The 22981-nt window shown below is 43.9% G+C and overlaps 1 protein-coding gene across 2 annotated transcripts in view; it reads right to left on the bottom strand.

Moving 5' to 3' along the window:
- Window positions 1–22981, bottom strand: part of TAF4B (TATA-box binding protein associated factor 4b) — a 337116-nt gene that overhangs the window by 292623 nt on the left and 21512 nt on the right. For both annotated transcript variants that reach the window (XM_077492599.1, XM_077492600.1), the window contains exon 3: window positions 16435–17121. In XM_077492599.1, coding sequence (XP_077348725.1) covers window positions 16435–17121 — 687 coding nt within the window. The remainder of the gene's footprint in view (window positions 1–16434; window positions 17122–22981) is intronic.

Here is a 22981-nt window from a genome sequence, read left to right as displayed (position 1 = left end):
CAGATGAAAAAATCTTTGTACATTCGCTGAATGAAAGAATTCTATTAATTCCAAATTTTCCTGTCACTGTGATTGAAAATGAATGTCAATTTGGCCCACTTTTTTTTTGTTATTAACCGATTAATCGAAACAATAAATCGGCCAACTAATCGATTATGAAAATAGTTAGTTGCAGCCCTAATCATATGACTGGTGTGGTGGTAATCAGGGATACTGACTGGTGAAGTAAAATAAATAAATCAATAAAAATTATATAAATCTTAATTCACTATTTTTTTTATTTTTTTGTTTACATCCGGTAATTGGGTTAATTCAGTGTCACCATAGTGACACTGTACTAGTCTGTGGGGGTAATCAGGGTTTATATAGTCCGAGCCCAGACTTAAACCCCATTGAAAATCTGTGGAATGACTTGAAGGCTGCAGTCCACAGTCAACATTAAATTCAACTGAACTTGTGCAGTTTTGCAAAGAAGAGCGGGTAAATATTGCAAAGTCTAGATGTGCAAAGTTAGTAGCGATATCCCAACTAGGGCCGAAATTACTAATGGATTAATCAGAAAACTGATTATTATTTTCCTAAATTGATTAACTGGACAGTAACATAATGGGGTTAAAACTAAAATTAGCCCTTTATAGTACAAAGAGCAAATCGCTACTTTAAATATTACTTTCACTGTCCTACAGGGAAAAAAAAAAAAAAAAACCCTTATAGTAGCGATTATTTGCTCTTTTTGTACTATAAAGGGCTAATGTTAGTTTTAACCCCATTATGTTACTAAACGTCTTAGGCTTGGGTCACAGCTATGTTTTTTTTGGTGCTTTTTGCAGAAACCCACCACAGTTTATCATGTTTCCTATGGAACACGTTCACATCTATGCTTTTTTCAGCCACTGTGTATTTGTAAAGGATCAAGGACTTTTTTCAATGCAAAAATAGGATTTTTGTACTCACCGTAAAATCCTTTTCTCTGAAGGTTCATTGACAGACACAGCACCTTTAAGCTTGACCTTAGGGTTATAGCGCCACCTTCAGGAGAGGAATAGGCAGAACATGTAAAAACAGCAACTCTGCACAGCACCGCCCAGGGGGCGGTCCTACTGGCTATTACCCCTCACTGCTTCCAACAGCTCAGTTCGTCAAAAAAGCAGTACAAACAAAATAGGAGGGGTGGGTGCTGTGTCCGTCAATGAACTTCAGAGAAAAAGGATTTTACGGGGAGTACAAAAATCCTATTTTTTTTCATTCATTGATGGACACAGCACCTTTAATCTTGACCTTAGGGATGTCCCCAAGCAGTGTCACAAAAATAACTCAGGAGTTGCAACCTTAAACAGCCGCCTGCAAAACCTTGTGGCCGAAGCACCCATCCAAAAGATCCTTGCAAAATTTTGTAAAAGTGTGAACGGAGGACCAGGTGGCCACCTTACACATCTGGGAAACGGAACCTTGATGTTGGAAAGCCCAGGAAGCACCAATCGCCCTGGTAAAATGTGCTGTGACAGGAAAGGGGGGCACCGGCCCTTTTATGGCATAAGCCTGAACCACGATCCGTCTAGAAATGATGGCCAAAGAGACTGCAAGGTCCTTCTTCGGAGCAGCCACCGATACGAACAGGGAGCCCGACCTCCAAAAAAGGAGCTGTAGCAGACAGATACACCCGCAGAGCCCGGACCACGTCCAAAGAATACAAAGCAACTTCTTTCTGATGTGACGACCGAGGACATAAGGACAGAAGCACGTCCTCATTTAGATGAAAGGCCGAAATAACCTTTGGAAGAAACCAAGGCTGCGGGCGCAGCACCGCCTTATCCTTGTGGAGGATCAAATAGGGAGACTTGCATGACAAGGCCGCCAACTCAGAAACCCTCCTTGCAGATGTAATAGCCACTAGAAAGACTACTTTCTGAGATAGTGTCAATAAGGGAATCTCCCTGTTTTCAAATGGTGGTTTCTGAAGCACCGAGAGCACCAGATTCAAATCCCACGGAGGTAGCGGTGGTCGAACCGGAGGGAGGGGCAACATGTTGAACCCCCTGAGAAAACGTACTCGCCATTGAATGAGTCACCAAAGTCTGCCGAAATGAGACAGCCAAAGCTGACATCTGCCCCTTAATTGTGCTTAATGCAAGTTTCTGATTTACTCCTCTCTGCAAAAACAGCAGGATCCTGGAAACTGAACATGTGTAAGGAGATGGTATGATGTCCGCATACATAGAGATGCAGGCCTTCCACGTACGATGATAAATCTTCAGACGACGAGGACTTCCGTGCCCTCAGCATAGTGGAGATTACTGAATCCCACAGTCCTCGGTCCCTACGCACCTGGCTTTCAAACAGCCATGCCATTAAAACCAGCGACTGTAAAGCAGGATGAAGTATTGGACCTTGCGACAGAAGGTCCTCCCGCATTGGCAGCCGCCAAGGAACATCCGCCACCATCCTGACTATGTCAGTGTACCAAGGACGTTGAGGTCAATCTGGTACAATCGGAATCACCAGAATCCCCTCGGCCTCCACTCTGAGTAGCAGACGGGTAGGAGTCTGAGCGGGGGGGGGTTAAATCAGTCGCATCTGACGCATCCGCCCAGGGGTCTCTTGACCTGGCCACAAACCTCTGTACCTTCTGATTGAGCCAGGAGGCCAAAAGATCCACATTTGGTGTGCCCCACCTTAGGCAAATGAGCCGAAATACTTCCGGATGCAGCGACCATTCCACCTGGTCCAGCAGCCGATGACCGTGGTAGTCCGCCTGCCAGTTTTCTACGCCCAGAATGTATACGGCTCACAGAGTCGGCACCTGCCGCTCTGCCCACTGCAGAATGTGAGCGACCTCCAGCGCTGCAGCCGAGGTCTCCTCGTCCCTCCTTGATAGTTTTTTTTTTTTCCACATCAGGAATCCTATGCAAGAGACTCAATCACCTTACAGGTCATTTATATCTCAGCATGGTTCCTCATCATCGTGGCTTATAATTATTATTTTCACTATTCTTTATTAAGTTTTCCATCAAAAATTACAAATCGTCCTAAAATGCAGCTACACAACAACAGCCTAATTTTATTTCTTATCCTTTTCCCCCCTTACCCCTACACTCCCTTCCCCCTCCCCCTCGTTCCTCCCCCTCGCTCCCCCCCTCCCACCACCTCCCTCCCCCTTCACGCACAAAAGCACAGAAACAGTAAACCACCACTATAACACCTATATCTCCCTCTACTAGTTCTTTCTAATCTATAGGGTATCCCAACTCATTTATCCAGGGACTCCAAATTACTTTCCACTCTCTAAAATTCCCTCGCTTTACATATAGTGTCTTCTCTTTCCATATTAATTCATTAATGCTTTGGGTCCATTCTCCCACCAAAGGGGCCCTCTCAGCTTGCCATCTTTGCGCGATCAGTCTACGCGCTTGAAATAAACAGCGTACCACTGCCGCCGTAGTATTTTTTCGTTCTCTCTGCTCTTGCCTACAGCCCAGCACACACAGAATCGGGTCCATTACCAGTTCTTACGTACTTAAAGATCTTATTAATACTCTCCACCACGTCTCTCCAATACCGAAATAACTTCGGGCAGCGCCACACCATGTGCAAAAGGTCTCCCTGTCCCCGACATCTAGGGCAACTGTCATCTGCTCTCCTACCAAACCGACATAATCTCTTAGGTGTGTAATAAGCCCTATGTACCAGCATCAGTTGTAAGATCTTTTGTGAGGGGGAGACCGACGTCACCGGCCCCAGCTCAATTATTCTCCTCCACTGCACATCTGATATTTCCCCTATATCCTCTTCCCACTTCCTCTTCAAATTCGGATGGTCAATTTCCTGGTTGGAATTTGTACCTAGCTGCTTATATATTCCTGAAATACACCCACTTGCCCCATCTATTGTAAGTAACTTCCAAAGTAGAGGTGTTTTATCCCACCGTGGCGCATTTACCCCAAACTGTGCTGCTAAAGCGTGTCTCACCTGTAGGCAACTAAAAAATGATTGTTGTGGTATATCGTAGATCTTTTTTAAATCCAAAAATGTCCTTAAGACCCCACCGTCATAAAGTTGGATCAATTTGGTTATACCATTCCTTTCCCACGTTTTAACCTTACATATTATAAATAATTCCGGGAAATTTTTATTATCCCAAAGAGGTGTAAATTCTGGAAGCCCTGTATAGCCCATTTTTAATTTCACCGCTTTCCATATCTTACCCAGCATCTTAGTTACCGAGTTATTATACTGAAAGGAGTCTGCCTCCAGAACCTCCGCTATAAATTCATGTGGGGCTCCCATCATTCTGATCCCTCCTTTTAAAATTTCTTCCCTGCTCCGAGTCGCAACCCGCCAAATGCTGCAGATGCGCCGCCAGGTAATAATTCCTAGGGTGTGGCACCGCCAGGCCTCCTCTATCTATTGGTAGCTGCAACGTCTGGAGTCGTATCCGGGCCGTGCCTTTCCTCCAAATAAGCTCCCGGAAGAGGGTCTCCAATTTTTAAACCATTTTTTGCATATCCATACCGGTGCGTTATGTAAGGCATATAGCAGCTGTGGCATCCATATCATCTTAATCAGGCTGCAACGACCCATCACTGATAACGGGAGTTTACTCCAGACGTCGCATTTACACTTAAATTTATTCAAAAGTGGAATTAAATTTTTATTAATATACTGGTCGGGGTTCACTGTCAAATATATACCAAGATACTTCATAGCATCTACCACCCTCACCTGTAACCCCCCCAGCGCAGCCGCAGCATCCAGGGAGTCGACCCGGAGCAGCTCAGACTTCCCCCAGTTTATAGCCAGCCCCGAAAAATTTCCAAAGCCCTCTACTAGGGTAACTGCCTGCTCCAGAGACGGACCAGTGTCTCCCAAGAAAAGTAAGACATCGTCCGCGCATAACGCAATCTTTTCCTGTCTCTCCCCCCTTCTTTGGAATCCCTTAATCCCCGGGTTGGCCCTAATCGCTATTGCTAATGGCTCTATGGCCAATGCAAAGAGCAGAGGAGACAAAGGGCAACCTTGCCTTGTCCCTCTGCTCATTTCGATCTTTTCAGAGTATCTACCATTAACCCTTACCCTGGCACTAGGGGCATTATACATCATTTTGACCCAGCCAATAAAGGAGGGGCCCAATCCTATTTTCTCCAACACCCGCCAAAGATACTTCCACTCTAGGCTATCAAAGGCCTTTGTTACATCCAAGGACATTATAGCCCTTGCCCCCATGTTCTCTGAGGGAATCTGCATGTTTAAGAAAGTCCTTCTGATATTCATACTGGTGGACCTTCCCAAAATAAATCCCGTTTGGTCTGGGTGTACTAGCTTTGTAATAAATTGATTTAACCTATTTGAAAGTACCTTGGCCAAGATTTTTTCATCCGAATTCAATAGCGAGATTGGCCTGTATGACGCCACTTCCAGCGGGTCCTTATCTGCTTTGGGGATCACTATAATAGTTGCCTCTGTCATTGATACAGGTAGTTGTCCCCCCTCCACTGTACCTATTAATGTCTTATACAACTCAGGGAGCAGCAATTCTCCATAATCTAAATGTATACAGTGGTGTTGCGCTCCTTAATTAACTATGTCAATAAATATGTGAAGTACACAGTGTACAAAAATTAAAAAATGAGTAATCCTACAAACATGTAACTATAAACACATAATTTAACATCCAAAAAGTGCATTTAAATAAAGTGCATTTAGGTGCAAGGATAGGTATATAATATATCTCAATCTAAAGTACACAGATTGCAGTGATAGCAGGATCCACAGCGTGACTAAACGCTTGATAATATAATGTCCAAAGGTGCAGCAGGGAGACAAATAAAGTGATAGAAATATATAAGAAATCTAAAAAATTATATAAAGTATATTCCACAGTCCGTATTAAATCATGCACTGCAAAAAGTCCACTCTGTGTGCAAATATCTGATAATCCCGTGAGTGAATCGTTATTCCATAGGTGATAACGTGCAAGGTGTCCACACACTGGTAGCAATGGCTACCTTACCTTACTGCTGTAAGGAAACAGCATATATCCTTTTAAGCAGGTGGTAGATGTAAACAGCAATGGGTGCCCCCCTCTCTAGGTCCTCAGTCACAGGCAGCATATACATCCATAGGAGAAGAGAAAACGCTAATAGTGAAGTATGTAATGTAATCCGAACTTTATTTTAAAAGGACATAGTCCAAGGTACTCACATTTTAGCATAAAACATAAATGCAGAAAAAAACTTTACACGAAGCGACAGCATCAAACGAACGAGCAGGTAGTGTGTACTACGACCGTCACTTCCGGTATCCTCCGGAAGTGACGGTCGTAGTACACACTACCTGCTCGTTCGTTTGATGCTGTCGCTTCGTGTAAAGTTTTTTTCTGCATTTATGTATCCTCCGGAAGTGACGGTCGTAGTACACACTACCTGCTCGTTCGTTTGATGCTGTCGCTTCGTGTAAAGTTTTTTTCTGCATTTATGTTTTATGCTAAAATGTGAGTACCTTGGACTATGTCCTTTTAAAATAAAGTTCGGATTACATTACATACTTCACTATTAGCGTTTTCTCTTCTCCTATGGATGTATATGCTGCCTGTGACTGAGGACCTAGAGAGGGGGGCACCCATTGCTGTTTACATCTACCACCTGCTTAAAAGGATATATGCTGTTTCCTTACAGCAGTAAGGTAAGGTAGCCATTGCTACCAGTGTGTGGACACCTTGCACGTTATCACCTATGGAATAACGATTCACTCACGGGATTATCAGATATTTGCACACAGAGTGGACTTTTTTCAGTGCATGATTTAATACGGACTGTGGAATATACTTTATATAATTTTTTAGATTTCTTATATATTTCTATCACTTTATTTGTCTCCCTGCTGCACCTTTGGACATTATATTATCAAGCGTTTAGTCACGCTGTGGATCCTGCTATCACTGCAATCTGTGTACTTTAGATTGAGATATTATATACCTATACCTGCTGCACCTTTGGACATTATATCATCAAGCGTTTAGTTACGCTGTAGATCCTGCTATCACTGCAATCTGTGCACTTTAGATTGAGATATATTATATACCTATCCTTGCACCTAAATGCACTTTATTTAAATGCACTTTTTGGATGTTAAATTATGTGTTTATAGTTACATGTTTGTAGGATTACTCATTTTTTAATTTTTGTACACTGTGTACTTCACATATTTATTGACATAGTTAATTAAGGAGCGCAACACCACTGTATACATTTAGATTTCACTCACTTAGGGGAGGGTTAGAACCCCTGCCGGTGCTTTGCTGCAACCATAATCCTTTTTGTTTGTTTTTTTATTAATTGTTTTTTTTATTAATTTTGTGGACTTTCCTTTTTCTATAATTACTGTGGCGCGAGGGTAACCTTCTTACATATAATTCTCCATAATGTTTATATATTTCTATCGGGAGCCCGTCCGGACCTGGGACCTTTTGATTAGGCATCCCAACCACTGCCTGTTGTAATTCATTAATGGTTATCGGGGCGTCTAATGCTTCCCTTTCCTCCTGAGTAAGAGTCGCCATATCCAGACCTTCCAGGAATCTATCCATTTCCCCTTCCTCCCCTACTCCTTGTGACCGGTACAGCTCCCTATAATAATTTCCAAAGGTTTCTACTATCTCCTCCCCCCTACGGAGTGGTACCCAGTTTGAGGTTCTAATGCTAGAAATGACTGAGGGAGGGGAATTTGTTTTAACCAGCTGTGCAAGCAGTCTACCCACCCCCTCTCCTTCTCCAAAATAACGCCGTTTCAGAAATATTCGTTTGCTTTCTTCTTTTTTATAATTGCCGTTTTATAACCTTGTTGTTTATTTAACCATATTTTTTGTTTTTCTGGAGTTGGATCCTTTACATAATCATTTTCCGCCTCTAACAGTTCCTTCCTAATACTCTCCTCCCACAGCCTAGATTTTCGCTTCATTCTTGCTACCTGCTGGATCAGTGTACCCCTAACAAAAGCCTTTAAAGGTATCCCAGATTACACTAGTTGGCGCGGTGCCCGCATTAAAACTTATAAACTCTCGTAGTCTTAGTTTAACCTCCTCTTCATCCTTTATGAGTTCCAGCCAAAATGGACTAATCTTCCAGCTCACTTGAGTTTTTTTCACCCCCGTGTTTAATACTACCCTTACCAGGGAGTGGTCTGAGATCCCTCTAGGCATATATTCTATGTCCCTTATATTTTGTGCCATTTCTGCGTTTCCTATAGCCATATCTATCCTAGAAAGGGTACCATAGGATCCTGACAAGCAAGAATATTGTTTAACTCTCGGGTATCTCTCTCCCCACAGGTCCATTAACCCTATTTCCTTCAAAAAGCAGCTCAGCCTGGTTTCTCCCGCATCCCGGGGCCGCACCTTGGGGGGGGGAGAACCTATCAATATCTACATCAAGAACTTCATTGAAGTCTCCCATCACTATAATCGGGAAACCTTCTTTATCCCCAATAAATTCTATTAATTTATACACGACCTCCATTTTAAACGGTGGGGGTATGTATATATTTGCCAGGATGCAATAACTGCCCTCTAATTTACCGTACAGAAAAACATATCGGCCCAACTCGTCAATGCTGACCTGTCTGCAGGAGAAACTCACCCCCTCTTTTATTATCACACTCACCCCCCTTGAATAAGAGGAATATACTGAGTGATACTGCTGTTGATATTTCCTATTATTTCGTTGTAATTTAGACATATTGGTTAAGTGAGTCTCCTGCAGGCAGGCCAGCCCAACGTCAAATCTCTCCAACATAGCAAAAACTGTCGCCTTTTTAACCGAGGTGCCCAGGCCCCTCACATTCCAGGACCCAACATTAAGAATTTTAGCCTGTGTCATCTGCACAGTCAGGCAGAGAAGAAAAACAGGCTAACAAGAGGAGAGCGCCACGCAACTAAATAATGCAGATATACATAATACTTGTAGTATGTAGACCCTACCGGTATACCAATATTCAAAAAGTGCGCCAACCCCAATTTCATCACCCATTGAGTTTTCCATGCTTTGTGTATTTGTGGCTTAAGATTAAATTTAACCCTTATATGTGATACCTTGTAATAATGCTTAGTGTTATTTATCTTGTTCTCCTGTACATTTATCGTGCTATATTCGAGTTTTACCTTCACGTGATTTTTTTTAAGCAGTTTTCCCCTCCAGCCCACGCCATCCCCCCAATACCCCCCTCATCCCCCAACCCGCCCTACCCTCCCAATTAGTTCCACCCCCTCCCTCCACCTAACAAGGTGCTCCCTACGGGAGTTTAACGTGACCGTAACATCCATAGCCCACCTATTACCCAAACACCACCCCCGCTGTCTCCCCCCCGTCCTACCAACGCTTATCTTCCAAATCCGACTAAGTATCTGTCAATCAACTTATAACCTCTCCCTTGCAATCTACCCTCCCTTTCTCCCTGGATACTCTGTAGGGTCTCCTTATTAGCTTCCAGCCAATGTAATGACCCCGGATGGGGCACAGATTTTTGATTCTGCAGATGGGGCATCACACGCAGTCTTGCTGGGTATAAAAGTGCATATGTTACTTTATATGTCTGCAGGGTGGCTTTAATTGCCCGGAATTCCGCTCTACGTCTCTGCAATTCGGGAGAATAATCTGGATAAAGTGAAATCTTTGAGCCTTTAAAAAGGACATGTCCCCCATCTCCCTCGTCTTACGCATTAGTGTCACCTTATCCTTGTAATTAAAGAGCTTCAGCAGCATGGGTCTGGGACGCCCTCTGGGCAGCGGAGCTCTAAAGGGAAACCGATGGTAGTCGTCCTTGATAGTTGACATACGCCACCGCCATGGTGTTGTCCAACTGGATCCTGTCCGGACGCCCCTGTAACCTCTGTGACTGTGTGGAGAGGCCCCACCTGATAGCCCGAAGCTCCAGTACACCGATTGGCAAGCGGGATTCTTCCTGCGTCCAGCGACCCTGGGCCGACTGAATGCCCCAAACTCCCCACCAGCCAATCAGGCTGGCGTCCGTTGTGATCACTGTCCAATGAAGAGGAAGGAATGACTTCCTGGACCAAAGGGCCAGAGACCTCAGCCACCAGAGAAGGGAATCCCTGACTAGCTGGCTCAAACGAATTTGACAATCCAGGGATGTCTGAGTTTTGTCCCATTTGGACAAGATCTCTTTCTGCAAGACTCGAGTGTGAAATTGAGTATACAGTACCGCCTCGAGAGTGGCTACCATGAGACCCAGAACTCGCATGCCAAAAATGCAGCGACAACCACCTGCAGGACATCAATAACTTCACCGCAGATTCTGCAGCTTGCCTGAAGGGAGAAAGATTCTTGCCTCTGAGGAGTCTAGAATCAAGCCCAGATACTCCAGGCATTGAGTTGGCACCAACACCGACTTCTGGAGGTTCAACACCCAACCAAACTCCCGGAGAGTCTGTATGGTGATCGCCACACCTCCCTTAATTCTGAGGCAGAAGCTGCTCTCAGGAGCAGGTCGTCCAGGTAACCCACGATTGCGATCCCTCTGTGTCTTAGCAATGCCAGAATCGGGGCTAGCACCTTGGTGAAGACCCTTGGCGCCGTTGTTAGGCCAAAAAGGGAGAGATACAAATTGGTAATGCTCATCCCCGACTGCAAATCATAGAAACCTCTGATGCCTGACACATATGGGGACATTCAAGTAGACATCCTTGATGTTCAAGGATGCCAAGAAATCCCCGGATGGAGTGCAGCGATCATGGAATGAACAAATTCCATCCTGAGCCTCTGCACTTTCACGAAACCGTTGAGGGCCTTGAGATCCACGGACCCCTTCCTTCTTTGGCACTACAAACAGATTGGCGTTAGATCCCTGAAACCTTTCCGGTGTTGGTACAGGTACTATCCCCCCACGCAGCAGAAGATCCTGTACTGCCCCAAACAGTGCCTCCCGACGAGCAGGAAGATGATGAAGGTTGGAGGAAAAAAAAAATTAAAAAATATATAAAATCTGTTTGGTGGACAAGAAAGAAACGCTATCTTGTAGCCTGACTAAACCAGTTTGCAGACCCACTGGTCAGAAAGGAGGGAGGTCCATTGTACTGCAAACTCCTGAAGGCGACCCCCCCACCCGAGAGTCGAATATGGCAAACTTTATGTGGCAACAGATTTGCTCGCAGGCTTGTTCGGCTTCCAAAACCAGGGACGCTTTTGTCCCTCAGCGGGCACCTTATCGGACTGGGACGCTTACTTGCTGACCTGGGCATACCAAAAAAAAATAAAAAATCTGCTTCTGAGCGGAAAAGGAGGGCCCCTGCCTATGGCGTGGTTTCTTACCCTTCCTGGACTGTGGGAGCAAAGTACTCTTTCCCCCAGTAACATTCTTAATAATGTCATCCAGCGAGGCTCCAAATAGCCTCTCCCCTTGGAAAGTCCCCCAGCGCTTTCTTAGAAGCCTGGTCCGCAAACCAGCATTTAAAACAAATCAGGCGACGGAGCACCACAGCTGATACTGAGGCTCTAGAAAGCAAAGGGGGCCATATCCAGGGCCGCATCACAGACATACTTCAGGCCATGTACCAACTGGTCTGCCAGTTTCACGCAGACCGGGGAAACCTGTTCCTTCTCCAATTTACGGTGCAACAACTTAGCCCATTCAGTAAGCATTTGACACCAGGGCCATGGCCAACACTGGCTGCAATGCTGACCCCGCCACCGTAAACATGGGCCGGGCAACAACTGGAGATGTACATTTTTTCAGGAAACTCTCCTCAAAGTTATAACGCACCGCCATCCTTCTCAGGACTGAAAAGGCCCGCTGCGGGCTTCCCCACTCCTTGTAAATAAGCTTATCAAAAAACAAGTAAAATACGGAAACACCTTAGCAGTGTGGGCCGGCTTGTGGGACCCAAAATGGACCGGCACCTCTGTAGATGCCCCTGCTGTATCCTCTCTCTTTAGGGTATCCCGCACCGCTGTGATAAGTGCTCCTACTAGCACTTTTTTCTGCGCTAACCCAGACACGGAGTCATCCTCACTGGCCAAACGGTCCCGGTCCGCATCCTCTGAAAACGTCAGAACAGGGACCACCTGTCGCCATGGGGAGTCAGAGCTGTCCCCATTAGACTGTGGGGGGAGGGGGCGTTTTTTTACCCCCCACGCTGCTTCTACCCTGACAACAAAGGCCTCCAGGACCGCCAACAGAGCGTCCATAGGCACCGCAGTTGCAGGGGAACCGGTTGTAATAAGGTGGATGTCTGGGGAAAAAGCGTCAGCTTCTGACGCCATGCTGACTCACTCTCGCCTGTCACCACTAGGGACCCAAGGCAAGCCTCAAAAAATGACCACCCTCCTAGCTGCCACAGACTGAGGGGCCCCCCCGCAGGACTCAGGTACTGCGCTGTGCTGCTGCTGTCCACTCTCCCATGCCAGCCACAAGGTGTTCTCTGTCAGTTTAGCACTGTTCCAGGCTGAACCAGCCACCCAGCACTATAGTAAAACAAGCCTGAGGCTACTAGAATATGGCCGCCTCAGCAAAAAACATCTGAGAGGGCACGGGAAAATGGCCGTGGTTAAGAAACTGGCTGTGGCTACAAGAAAATGGCCCCAGGCACAGGAAAATGGCCACGGTTCTCACAGCAGACAATTTCCACATGACAACACACAGACACTCAAAAAAACGGGCTAAAAACCAGGTAGAAAATGAGCAGCCCACCAACCACCCAGCGCAGCCCCCTGCCAGGACCCAGAGACCCCCCCTCCCCAGAGGACCCCTAGCCAGGTACTTGCACCGCACCCCCTATGCCCAGTCACACAGCGTCCCCTCAGCATGGGGAGGAGGGAAAGGGACAGGGAGAGAAGAAAGGGAAATAGACAGACCCCCCTAGTCGACCTCCCAGGGAATACCCAGCCTCTCCATCCTGCCAAGATAGGTGGGACCACACTTACCCCTCCTGCAGGGACTGCTGGGTGCATTCCATGGACAGACCCATCACCCTAGCATTACAGGGTGGCTGTTGGCCATGGCACACTGACACGGACAACAGTAGCCCATTCATATGTGTGCCCTGGAGCATATAGCTCACCAGCCCCCCTGGACCAGATGGGGCATTTTGTGGCCGACCCAGCGTGTAGCTAAGGTCTGCACACACTCGATGGCCAGGCTAAGGAGACTACCAGGATCTATATTATCCAGCCTGTCACCCAGCCCGACTTGATTGTAGATCACAGGAATCAAAAAGCAGAAGAAAAAAAAATGCCAAGGACCATTGGTCCCCACAGGGAGACAGGTCCTTCTATACTAGGCAGGAAAAAAACTGAGCTGCTGGAAGCAGAGTGAGGGGTTATAGCCAGTAGGACCGCCCCCTGGGCGGTACTGTGCAGTTTTGCTGTTTTTACATGTTCTGCCTAGTCCTCTCTTGAAGGTGCTGTGTCCGTCAATGAACTAAAGAGAAATGGTGCTTTTGTGGTTCAATAGACTTCAATGGAGAAGCTGCAGAAAAGCACATAGAGTGTTTTTGCAGCAATTTGTTTTTCAATCTGCCCAAAAAAATAAAAGCTAATCTCAGCAAAATCACGAAAGGCACAGCAGAAACAGATCAAAAGCAAACAGCATTAGGTATGACCCGAGCTTAAGTTGGCCATACATGGATTGATTTTCAGACTAGAATATTTGTACATTCGCTGAGTGAAAATTCCATTTTTACTTGCTTTCAACATTGAGCTTTAAAATTAATTTAATTTCTGGATGAAAACTGCATACAGCGCTTGATAATTTCTTTGACCGAGAAGTTTTCTATTTCTACATTTTCCCATCACTGTGGTCAAAAACAAAATGTCGATTTGACACCATCAACGATTAGAAAATTGAACAAAAAAATAAAATAAAAATTATAATTTCATTTTAAGAAACCTTCGAAGGAAGACATTGTTTTTGTAGGACCAGCATATAATATATTACAGTTCTGTCTGAAAGTTAGCAAAACGGTCTTTAACCATTTCCTACAGGGCACTTACCACCCCCTAGGAAGGGGGTTCCTAGGCCCAGGCCATTTTTCAGCTTTCCCCACTGTTGCACTTTGAATGACAGTTGCGCGGTCATGCTACACTGCACTCAAATTGAGAATTTTCTTCACACAAATAGAGCATCATTTTTTGTCTTCACTGATGTGCGTTGAGGTGGCACTGATAGGCTGAACTGGTGGGCACCGATAGGTGGCACTGGTGGGCACCAATAGGCATTAATCGACAGCAGTGATGGGCAGCACTGACTGGCATCGCTAATGGGCACTGATTGGCGGTATTTGTGAGCACCGATTGCTGCTACTGTTGGGCACTATGCTGGCATTGGTGGGCACCATTTGTGACACTGTATTTATTGTAATCCGGGCACTGATGATCAGTGCACTGATTACATCCCTAGATGTCCCCCTGTGAGGAGATGCTGCTGATCGGCACCTGAAAAGGGTCTAATGATATAGTTGGTTATCTATAGTTATCACTGCATAGAGATATTAACACTATAAAATTGCCTTTTTTTAAACTTTACATATTAAACTAAATTATAAACCACACTTTTTTTTTTAAGGTTATTAACCGATCGAAATAAATCGGCCAACTAATAGATTATGAACATAATAATAGTTAGTTGCAGCCCTAATCCCAGACCAAATACTGTAATTAAAGTAAAAGGTGGTTCAAAAAATACTGACATAAGGGGGTGATCCTTTTTCCAACTCAGTGATTCTGAGTTTGAATTAGTTTCTCCCCCCCCCCCCGACAGGTTAATGTTATATCTTTCACTTGGATGTTAGAAGTTGCACTAGTAATTACAGCTGTCTTAAAAAAAAACAGTGTGTCTTAATTTCAGGTTGCAAAGCAACAAAACGCGATTTAAAAAAAATGGGGAATTCTTTTCTAAACCCACTGTACTCCTCTATACTCAGGCTGCTCTGGTTATGTGATCTTCCCCGGGTTAGCCAGCATTGGCTGCAAGGGAGCAGAGTGCACTCCAACAGCAGCAGGTAATGGCAGAGAGCGAGATATCACCCATAGACTTCAATAGCGCCCCCCTGTCAAGCCTCCAGTCTCTCCCCTACAGCCGTGCTGGCTGACACAGAGGGAGTGGGATCACATGACCAGACTGAAAATATGTAATTACAGTATAAAAGTGTCTCTTTTTAAAAGGTTGGTAAGCCTAAGTGTTAGGAGGAAGAACAGTTATAGGAGTAGTAATCCTGGAAAACCACTTCAATTCAAAATTATAACTGCACTTTGTTCGAAACTTACCCTAAATAAGCAGATATATTTTTTTTATTTCTTTGTTCTTTTTGTAACCCATCCCATTATACAGTTTCTCATAACACATTCAAACTGCACTGCCATGGAAATCTGTAGTAAATGTCAGTGCAAAGTTAACGACACCCAAATGCAGGCTATAAAAAACGCAGTGCATTGGTCCGCAGAGGATTGCATGGTACAAAGGTACCATACAATCTGGTTGTAGTGCGTTTCCAAAAAGTAGTGCATGCACTTCTTTTGGTGCAGTTCGGTTTTCAGCCCTTTTAAAATGAATTGGCCGAATCACACTTCACAGAACTGTATGCGAATCACACAAGAAAATGTAAGCGTTTTCCTGTGAAATTCACATGCAGTTCCTAGTGTGAATGGGCCCTGAGTGTTCTTCAATCTTACTCAGAAGATCCCTCTATTCCATTTAGAGGACAAGGACTTGATTTTCTTTTACAAATTGCTCCCACAAAGCAGAAATATACAGTAGGTTAGCTACCTTCACTCAAACCAGGTGTGTTGGGTGTACGATTATGAGATATTTTGGGAGTAGGGACTGGTGTGATCAGCTCCATAAAGAGCTATAGAATTTGAGGCCACTTTGCAAATCAATTCAATAAATCTAAAGGGACTATAGCCTCTGCAATGTGCAAGTCAGACAATGAGCTCCACCCAGGGCATCTGTCCGTTTGTGAGGTGGCTGTACAAATCATATCAAGTTTTAACAGCAATATATACACATTTATAAATACACTTATACCTGTTAAAAACAACATGGTAAAAGATCATGTGTGTTCGTTAACAAGAAAAAAAAAAGCCATCTCAGCCAATCAGACTCTGTTATATTAAAGTACACGTGTCTGTAGCAAAATGGTACTAAACAGAATGTAGTGCTTTTCTAAAGTCCCCTAGAGGTGCTTGCATATACCTTTAGATGTCTTTTGGAGTTCGCCAGGTTCCTGGTAGTGCCAGAAGCAGACTTCTCCCCTCCACACCTTCTTAAAGAGAAGAGGCTAGCGGAAAGGGGCTGAATCAGATTGCTTGCTATGGACAACCAACACACATTTTCTCTATTTTTGATAAGCAAGCATTTTATATTATACTACCAAAAAATATATTTTACTGCCATTAAAACAGGGACAAAGATGTAAACATTAAGACTTACTGAGGCATTAGGACGTTGTGTGCTTTGCAGTTTAGTGGAAGACTCTGCTTTTTTTGGGATGACACCGGAGGTCACTGCTGGTGTGCTTGTTTGAATTTGCTGTACCCTGTTATTTTCAGACACCGCAGTGGTAATTGCAGTAGAAGCTGGGGCTATACTGGATACAATAATTGCAGCAGATGCCACAGTAGTGGTAGGAGTCATGCAGATATTTGTAGATGCCAACTTGATAGCAGAACTACTTGCAGAAACTTGCTGATTGTTAGTTGGCACAGCAGTCTGCCCAATATCCAAATTAACTGAATTACCGGTATTATGTAAAGCAGGGCTAGCTGTTGGTGCTGTAGCAGTAGAAGATACAGTCCTAGCTGACACCACATTAGAAGCTCCATTGGTTGTCACTGGTGGTGAGGAAGTTCTAACAGGAACCACAGTGGCAGTGGTTGCATTCAAACCAGCTACAGATGCAGATAGAACTCCAGTAGAGGCAGGGGCTGTTACTGCAGTGGAAGGTAAAGTACATGACAGAGTAGTTATGGGAGTGGCCGAGGGAGCAGAGGCTCTAATAATGACCGTTGAGGTTCCTTGGCTGTTCGCAATTGTTGCAGGAGTGGCGCAGATTCTAACTACAGTAGGTGCTGGGACTGGAGGACCTGCTTTGGAAACAGTGCTTGGTGTACCTGCAGTCTGAAAAGAAAAAAGGCAAAATTCAAAATAAATGTTTGCAACATGCGAATAACTAGCGTTGCATCAATAGTGACATTGGTGCCAATACTAAGCATTTGCTTGAGTACTTGTGCAAATGCTCCAAAACTAAAACCGATACCTTCAAGTCCGCAGACTGTAAGACCGGGTTCACATATACAGTCACGGCCAAAATTATTGACACCCTCAATTTAATATTTGGTAGCACACCTCTTTGAAAATATAACTGAAATCAAATTGCTTCCTGTAACCATCAATAAGTTTCTAACACCGCTCTACTGGAATTTTGTAAAAGAAACGCCTAAGTAGTACTAAAACAGTATCATTTATTGCACAAGATTTAAATGCTCCTATTAAGTATGTAGTCCTGGCAGTTCTACTGCGTCCCCACAGGCTCCTTGCACAATCTGGGTAGCTGGCAAAGGTTCAGCACATCAGACCAGAAGCTTTCCCAGCTACCCAGATCATGCGAGGAGCCTGTGGGACGCAATAGAACTGGCAGGTCTACATACGTATGATGAGCATGCCTCCCACTTATATGTTGTAAGTGTTTTTAATCTTGTGCAATAAATTATACTGTTTTAATACTACACTTAGAGGCCACTGTACTGTTCTTTCGCCAACTGCTCCGGGTCTCTCAGATTGGAAGGGTTCCTTTTCCCAACTGCTGTTTTGAGATCTCTCCACAGGTTCTCTATAAGATTTAGATCTGGACTCATTGCTGGCCAGTTCAGTACTCTACAGCTCTTTGTCTTAAACCATTTCTGGGTTTTTGATGTGTGCTTTGGATCATTGTACAGTTTTAAGACCCATGACGGAAACGCAACTTTCTGAAACTAGGCCCTACATTGCACCCCAGAATTCTTTGGTAGTCTACAGATTTCATAATGCCATGCAGTGTCAAGACATCCAGCACCTGAAGCAGCTAAGCGCTCAACCCCAAGGCCCTATTCACACCTGAGCGTTTTCAGCTTGTAAAACACTCAGCTCTGAAGCTCCAAAAACACCCAACAAGCAAAATTCTATTAATTTCAAAGGCCCCTGTTCACATGAGCGTTCTGTCGCCAGAAGCAATACGCCTGAAGCTCTAAAAAGTACATGAACTTCTTTTTGGCAGATTAAAAGTTGTTGGCCCTAATTTACATACATGTTTTTACTGCTTTTATATCATTCCCATTTCCTTTGTAACGTCCTTCCCAGATGACATAGGTATATATGTGAATTTATTGAATGTACCAATCATTCCAGATCACCAGGTGGTGCCAAGTTGATATCCATCTATGTATCCTTGTTACATGCGTGCGTGTATTATATTTTTAAAATTTGTTTTTATTTGTCTTCCATTATTGATATGTATTTTTTACATCTCTCCATGTTCAATAAAATTTACCTCCATGATGTCAATAGCGTCATTTAAAGTCCCAATTTTCCTTCTTTATTTACTTGAGCCAGGGATGGAAGTACATCACATATGCGCTTCATCTAAAGTCCCAAAATCCCGCCCCCCCCCCCCCCTTCTCAAACACCACCAGTAAATCGATACACTCAGGTGTGAATGGAGCCTCAGAACATCAGTGAACCTCATTTTTGACTGTAGGGAGTGTAGTCTTTTCTTTATAGGCCTTTTTTTTTTTTTCTGAACACAGTAGAATGATGGGAGTTACAAAAAAGGCTGCAATTTTGTTTTATCTGTTCACAGCACATTCTTCCAGAAAGGATTTTGGCTTCCTCTGGTAAGTTTTGGCAAAAGCTCTGATCAATTTTTCCTCTTTCGTCCATGTCCAGGGAGATTAGCTTACCAGTGCCCTTGGGCTTTAAACATCTAAAATGTTGCGCACAATGGACACAGGGACACCAAGATCTCCGGAGATGGACTTGTAACTTTTATGCCGCGTACACACAGACAGGCTTCTGACAGACAGGCTTCTGACAGACAGGCTTCTGACAGACAGGCTTCTGACAGACAGGCTTCTGACAGACAGGCTTCTGACAGACAGGCTTCTGACAGACAGGCTTCTGACAGACAGGCTTCTGACAGACAGGCTTCTGACAGACAGGCTTCTGACAGACAGGCTTCTGACAGACAGGCTTCTGACAGACAGGCTTCTGACAGACAGGCTTCTGACAGACAGGCTTCTGACAGACAGGCTTCTGACAGACAGGCTTCTGACAGACAGGCTTCTGACAGACAGGCTTCTGACAGACAGGCTTCTGACAGACAGGCTTCTGACAGACAGGCTTCTGACAGACAGGCTTCTGACAGACAGGCTTCTGACAGACAGGCTTCTGACAGACAGGCTTCTGACAGACAGGCTTCTGACAGACAGGCTTCTGACAGACAGGCTTCTGACAGACAGGCTTCTGACAGACAGGCTTCTGACAGACAGGCTTCTGACAGACAGGCTTCTGACAGACAGGCTTCTGACAGACAGGCTTCTGACAGACAGGCTTCTGACAGACAGGCTTCTGACAGACAGGCTTCTGACAGACAGGCTTCTGACAGACAGGCTTCTGACAGACAGGCTTCTGACAGACAGGCTTCTGACAGACAGGCTTCTGACAGACAGGCTTCTGACAGACAGGCTTCTGACAGACAGGCTTCTGACAGACAGGCTTCTGACAGACAGACTTCTGACAGACAGACTTCTGACAGACAGGCTTCTGACAGACAGACTTCTGACAGACAGACTTCTGACAGACAGACTTCTGACAGACAGACTTCTGACAGACAGACTTCTGACAGACAGACTTCTGACAGACAGACTTCTGACAGACAGACTTCTGACAGACAGACTTCTGACAGACAGACTTCTGACAGACAGACTTCTGACAGACAGACTTCTGACAGACAGACTTCTGACAGACAGACTTCTGACAGACAGACTTCTGACAGACAGACTTCTGACAGACAGACTTCTGACAGACAGACTTCTGACAGACAGACTTCTGACAGACAGACTTCTGACAGACAGACTTCTGACAGACAGACTTCTGACAGACAGACTTCTGACAGACAGACTTCTGACAGACAGACTTCTGACAGACAGACTTCTGACAGACAGACTTCTGACAGACAGACTTCTGACAGACAGACTTCTGACAGACAGACTTCTGACAGACAGACTTCTGACAGACAGACTTCTGACAGACAGACTTCTGACAGACAGACTTCTGACAGACAGACTTCTGACAGACAGACTTCTGACAGACAGACTTCTGACAGACAGACTTCTGACAGACAGACTTCTGACAGACAGACTTCTGACAGACAGACTTCTGACAGACAGACTTCTGACAGACAGACTTCTGACAGACAGACTTCTGACAGACAGACTTCTGACAGACAGACTTCTGACAGACAGACTTCTGACAGACAGACTTCTGACAGACAGACTTCTGACAGACAGACTTCTGACAGACAGACTTCTGACAGACAGACTTCTGACAGACAGACTTCTGACAGACAGACTTCTGACAGACAGACTTCCCAAATGAGCGGACTTGGCCACACACAATCACACCAAACTCCGACGGATTCGAACGTGATGACGTACGACTGGACTCGAATAAGGAAGTTCATAGCCAGTAGCCAATAGCTGCAGAGTTCTGGCGGAAAAATTTGAAGCATGTTCCATTTCTAAAGTCTGTCAGACTTTTGCGAATCAAAAGTCCGTTGCAGCCCACACACGATCGAATAGTCTGCCGGAATCATTCCGTCAGACTTTGGATGTTGAAAAGTCTGCTCGTGTGTACGGGGCTTTAGATTGTCCATGCTTTTCCACAATTTTTGTTCTCAAATCCTCAGACAATTCTTTGCTGCCCTTTATCTTCTTCATGCTACCTGTGGGACACAGAGGTTAGGTCAATCTTTCACCATTTGAACTAGTTGCCGGTGTGATTTCTATATTGTCAGCAACTGTTAATTGATACAGGCGAGTTTAATTACAAATTACAGGGCATCACAAATTTGGAATGCGATTATTTCTTACAATTTTGAGACGTGCCTATCATTTTTTTCTAGTTATTTTTTTTGGAGTTCTGCATGAAAGGTGTCAAATTTGGCTTTTTGAAAGAATAAAGGTAATAGGTTGCGCTAAGGAACTTATGTAGAAAATACAAAATATAAAATATATAAATTATGGAGGAAGAAAAAATAGGTAAGAGCTGCCTCTATTAATATCCACCTGGTGGGGTGGAGAATGTTAGATAAGGGAGTACTATGAATAGATCTGGCGCTATACCTATATAACAAAAACTAAAATTACAAGTGTTACATCAATCCGGTGTATGAGTGCCAATGTGCAATATATTAGTGTTGAAATAAAATATAAACTATAAGCAAAAAATATGTGTATATAAAATGTTTGTCACATAGTAAATAATTGCCAGCGTGCTGGCTAAAAAGTAAGATTTAACTCAAGTGCAATAAAAACCTAAATGAGTGATCACCTTATAAACTCTAGATCATATAAATACCTTAAACATGTGAACTACTTGATATATTGGTGATGAATTAGGTAAAAAATTATACATGTAAAATATAAACCATAAAATTAACACAGTTGTTGGGTTTAAAGTGCACAAATGTGACAAATGAAGTCTATGCGTGCAATGCTAAAATGTACAATAAATCTGTGATGAATATCAATACTTCACGTGAAACATGCCAAATGTTGGGAGTGAAAAAATGAAGGTAAATATAAATATAAAAATGAAAAATAAAATAAAAATAAAAATAAAAATAAAGATGAATTAAAAATTCCCAGAAAAATAAAATTGAAAATATTCGATATTTGTCCCAAAAAATATAAAAATATAAAAATGTGTACAAAGAGAAGATGAACGGTAAAAAAGTAAAAAAGATAAAAAATAAAAAAGATAAAAAAGCAAGCAGTCTCTGGTGCAGTGCAATTAGTGGGGGATTTCCCGTGGGTAAAGGAGGGGATGTGATGGATCCAAACAACTATTCTTCATGCATTGTGGACACTTCTAGGTTGTACTCTCACCAGAAAAATAACCCCGTCCGGGGTGGATCAGCCTTCACAGTATGAGCTACTGTGTCGCTCTCTGGCTTGCTTCAAATAGGCTGCTGAGGATCCCTCGTTATTTCCAGGTGGAGTATGTCCCAGTGTATATATATTGAAAGAGAGGACCATACATAGTGTGATACTGTATAAATCAATTTATTAAGAAGATACTTAAAACTACTCACACTTTTGGTAGAAATAATGGCTTAAATAGATGCAGTATAAAGGTGCAATGTGAAAGGTATGGAAGCTGCTGGGAGCGTTCCGTTCGTCTTCCACGCCGTCTGTATTGGAAATTATTACCCAATATTCCTGCGTTCATTTATAAGAAGGCCCCCAATCTAAGAAATAAATTGGTTAAAAACACGATCGACCCCCCACGATATATAACAATCAGTAAACATTTAAAAGGTTTTTTCAAGTGTGGACAATGTCTCCCATGTCGCAAAAGCAAAAAAACCCAAAGGAAAACCACTAAATTCATGTCAGTCACCAATGGAAGATCATTCCCTATAAAAGAATTGATCTCTTGTAAAAGCACGCATGTGACATACGTCATAGAATGTCCGTGCCGCAAACAATATGTAGGCAGAACAACACGGGAACTACACATAAGAATTGGTGAACACATTAAAAACATTAAGAAGGGATACGACAAACACAGTGTCTCGCGGCATTTTAGGGATTTTCACAACCAAGATCCCAATCAAATGATTTTTTATGCCATTGACAAAGTGAAGGGACACTGGAGAGGTGAAGACATGACCAAGAAGATTTCACAGAATGAAACAAAGTGGATTTTTAATTTAGAAAGT

The sequence above is a fragment of the Lithobates pipiens genome, unplaced genomic scaffold (genome assembly GCF_037356315.1).
Source record: "Lithobates pipiens isolate NorthernLeopardFrog02 unplaced genomic scaffold, aLitPip1_a1.2 Scaffold_19, whole genome shotgun sequence".
Classification (NCBI taxonomy): Eukaryota; Metazoa; Chordata; class Amphibia; order Anura; family Ranidae; genus Lithobates; species Lithobates pipiens.
The sequence above is the reverse complement of the archived record's forward strand: the minus strand, read 5'-3'. Positions and strand labels throughout refer to the sequence as shown.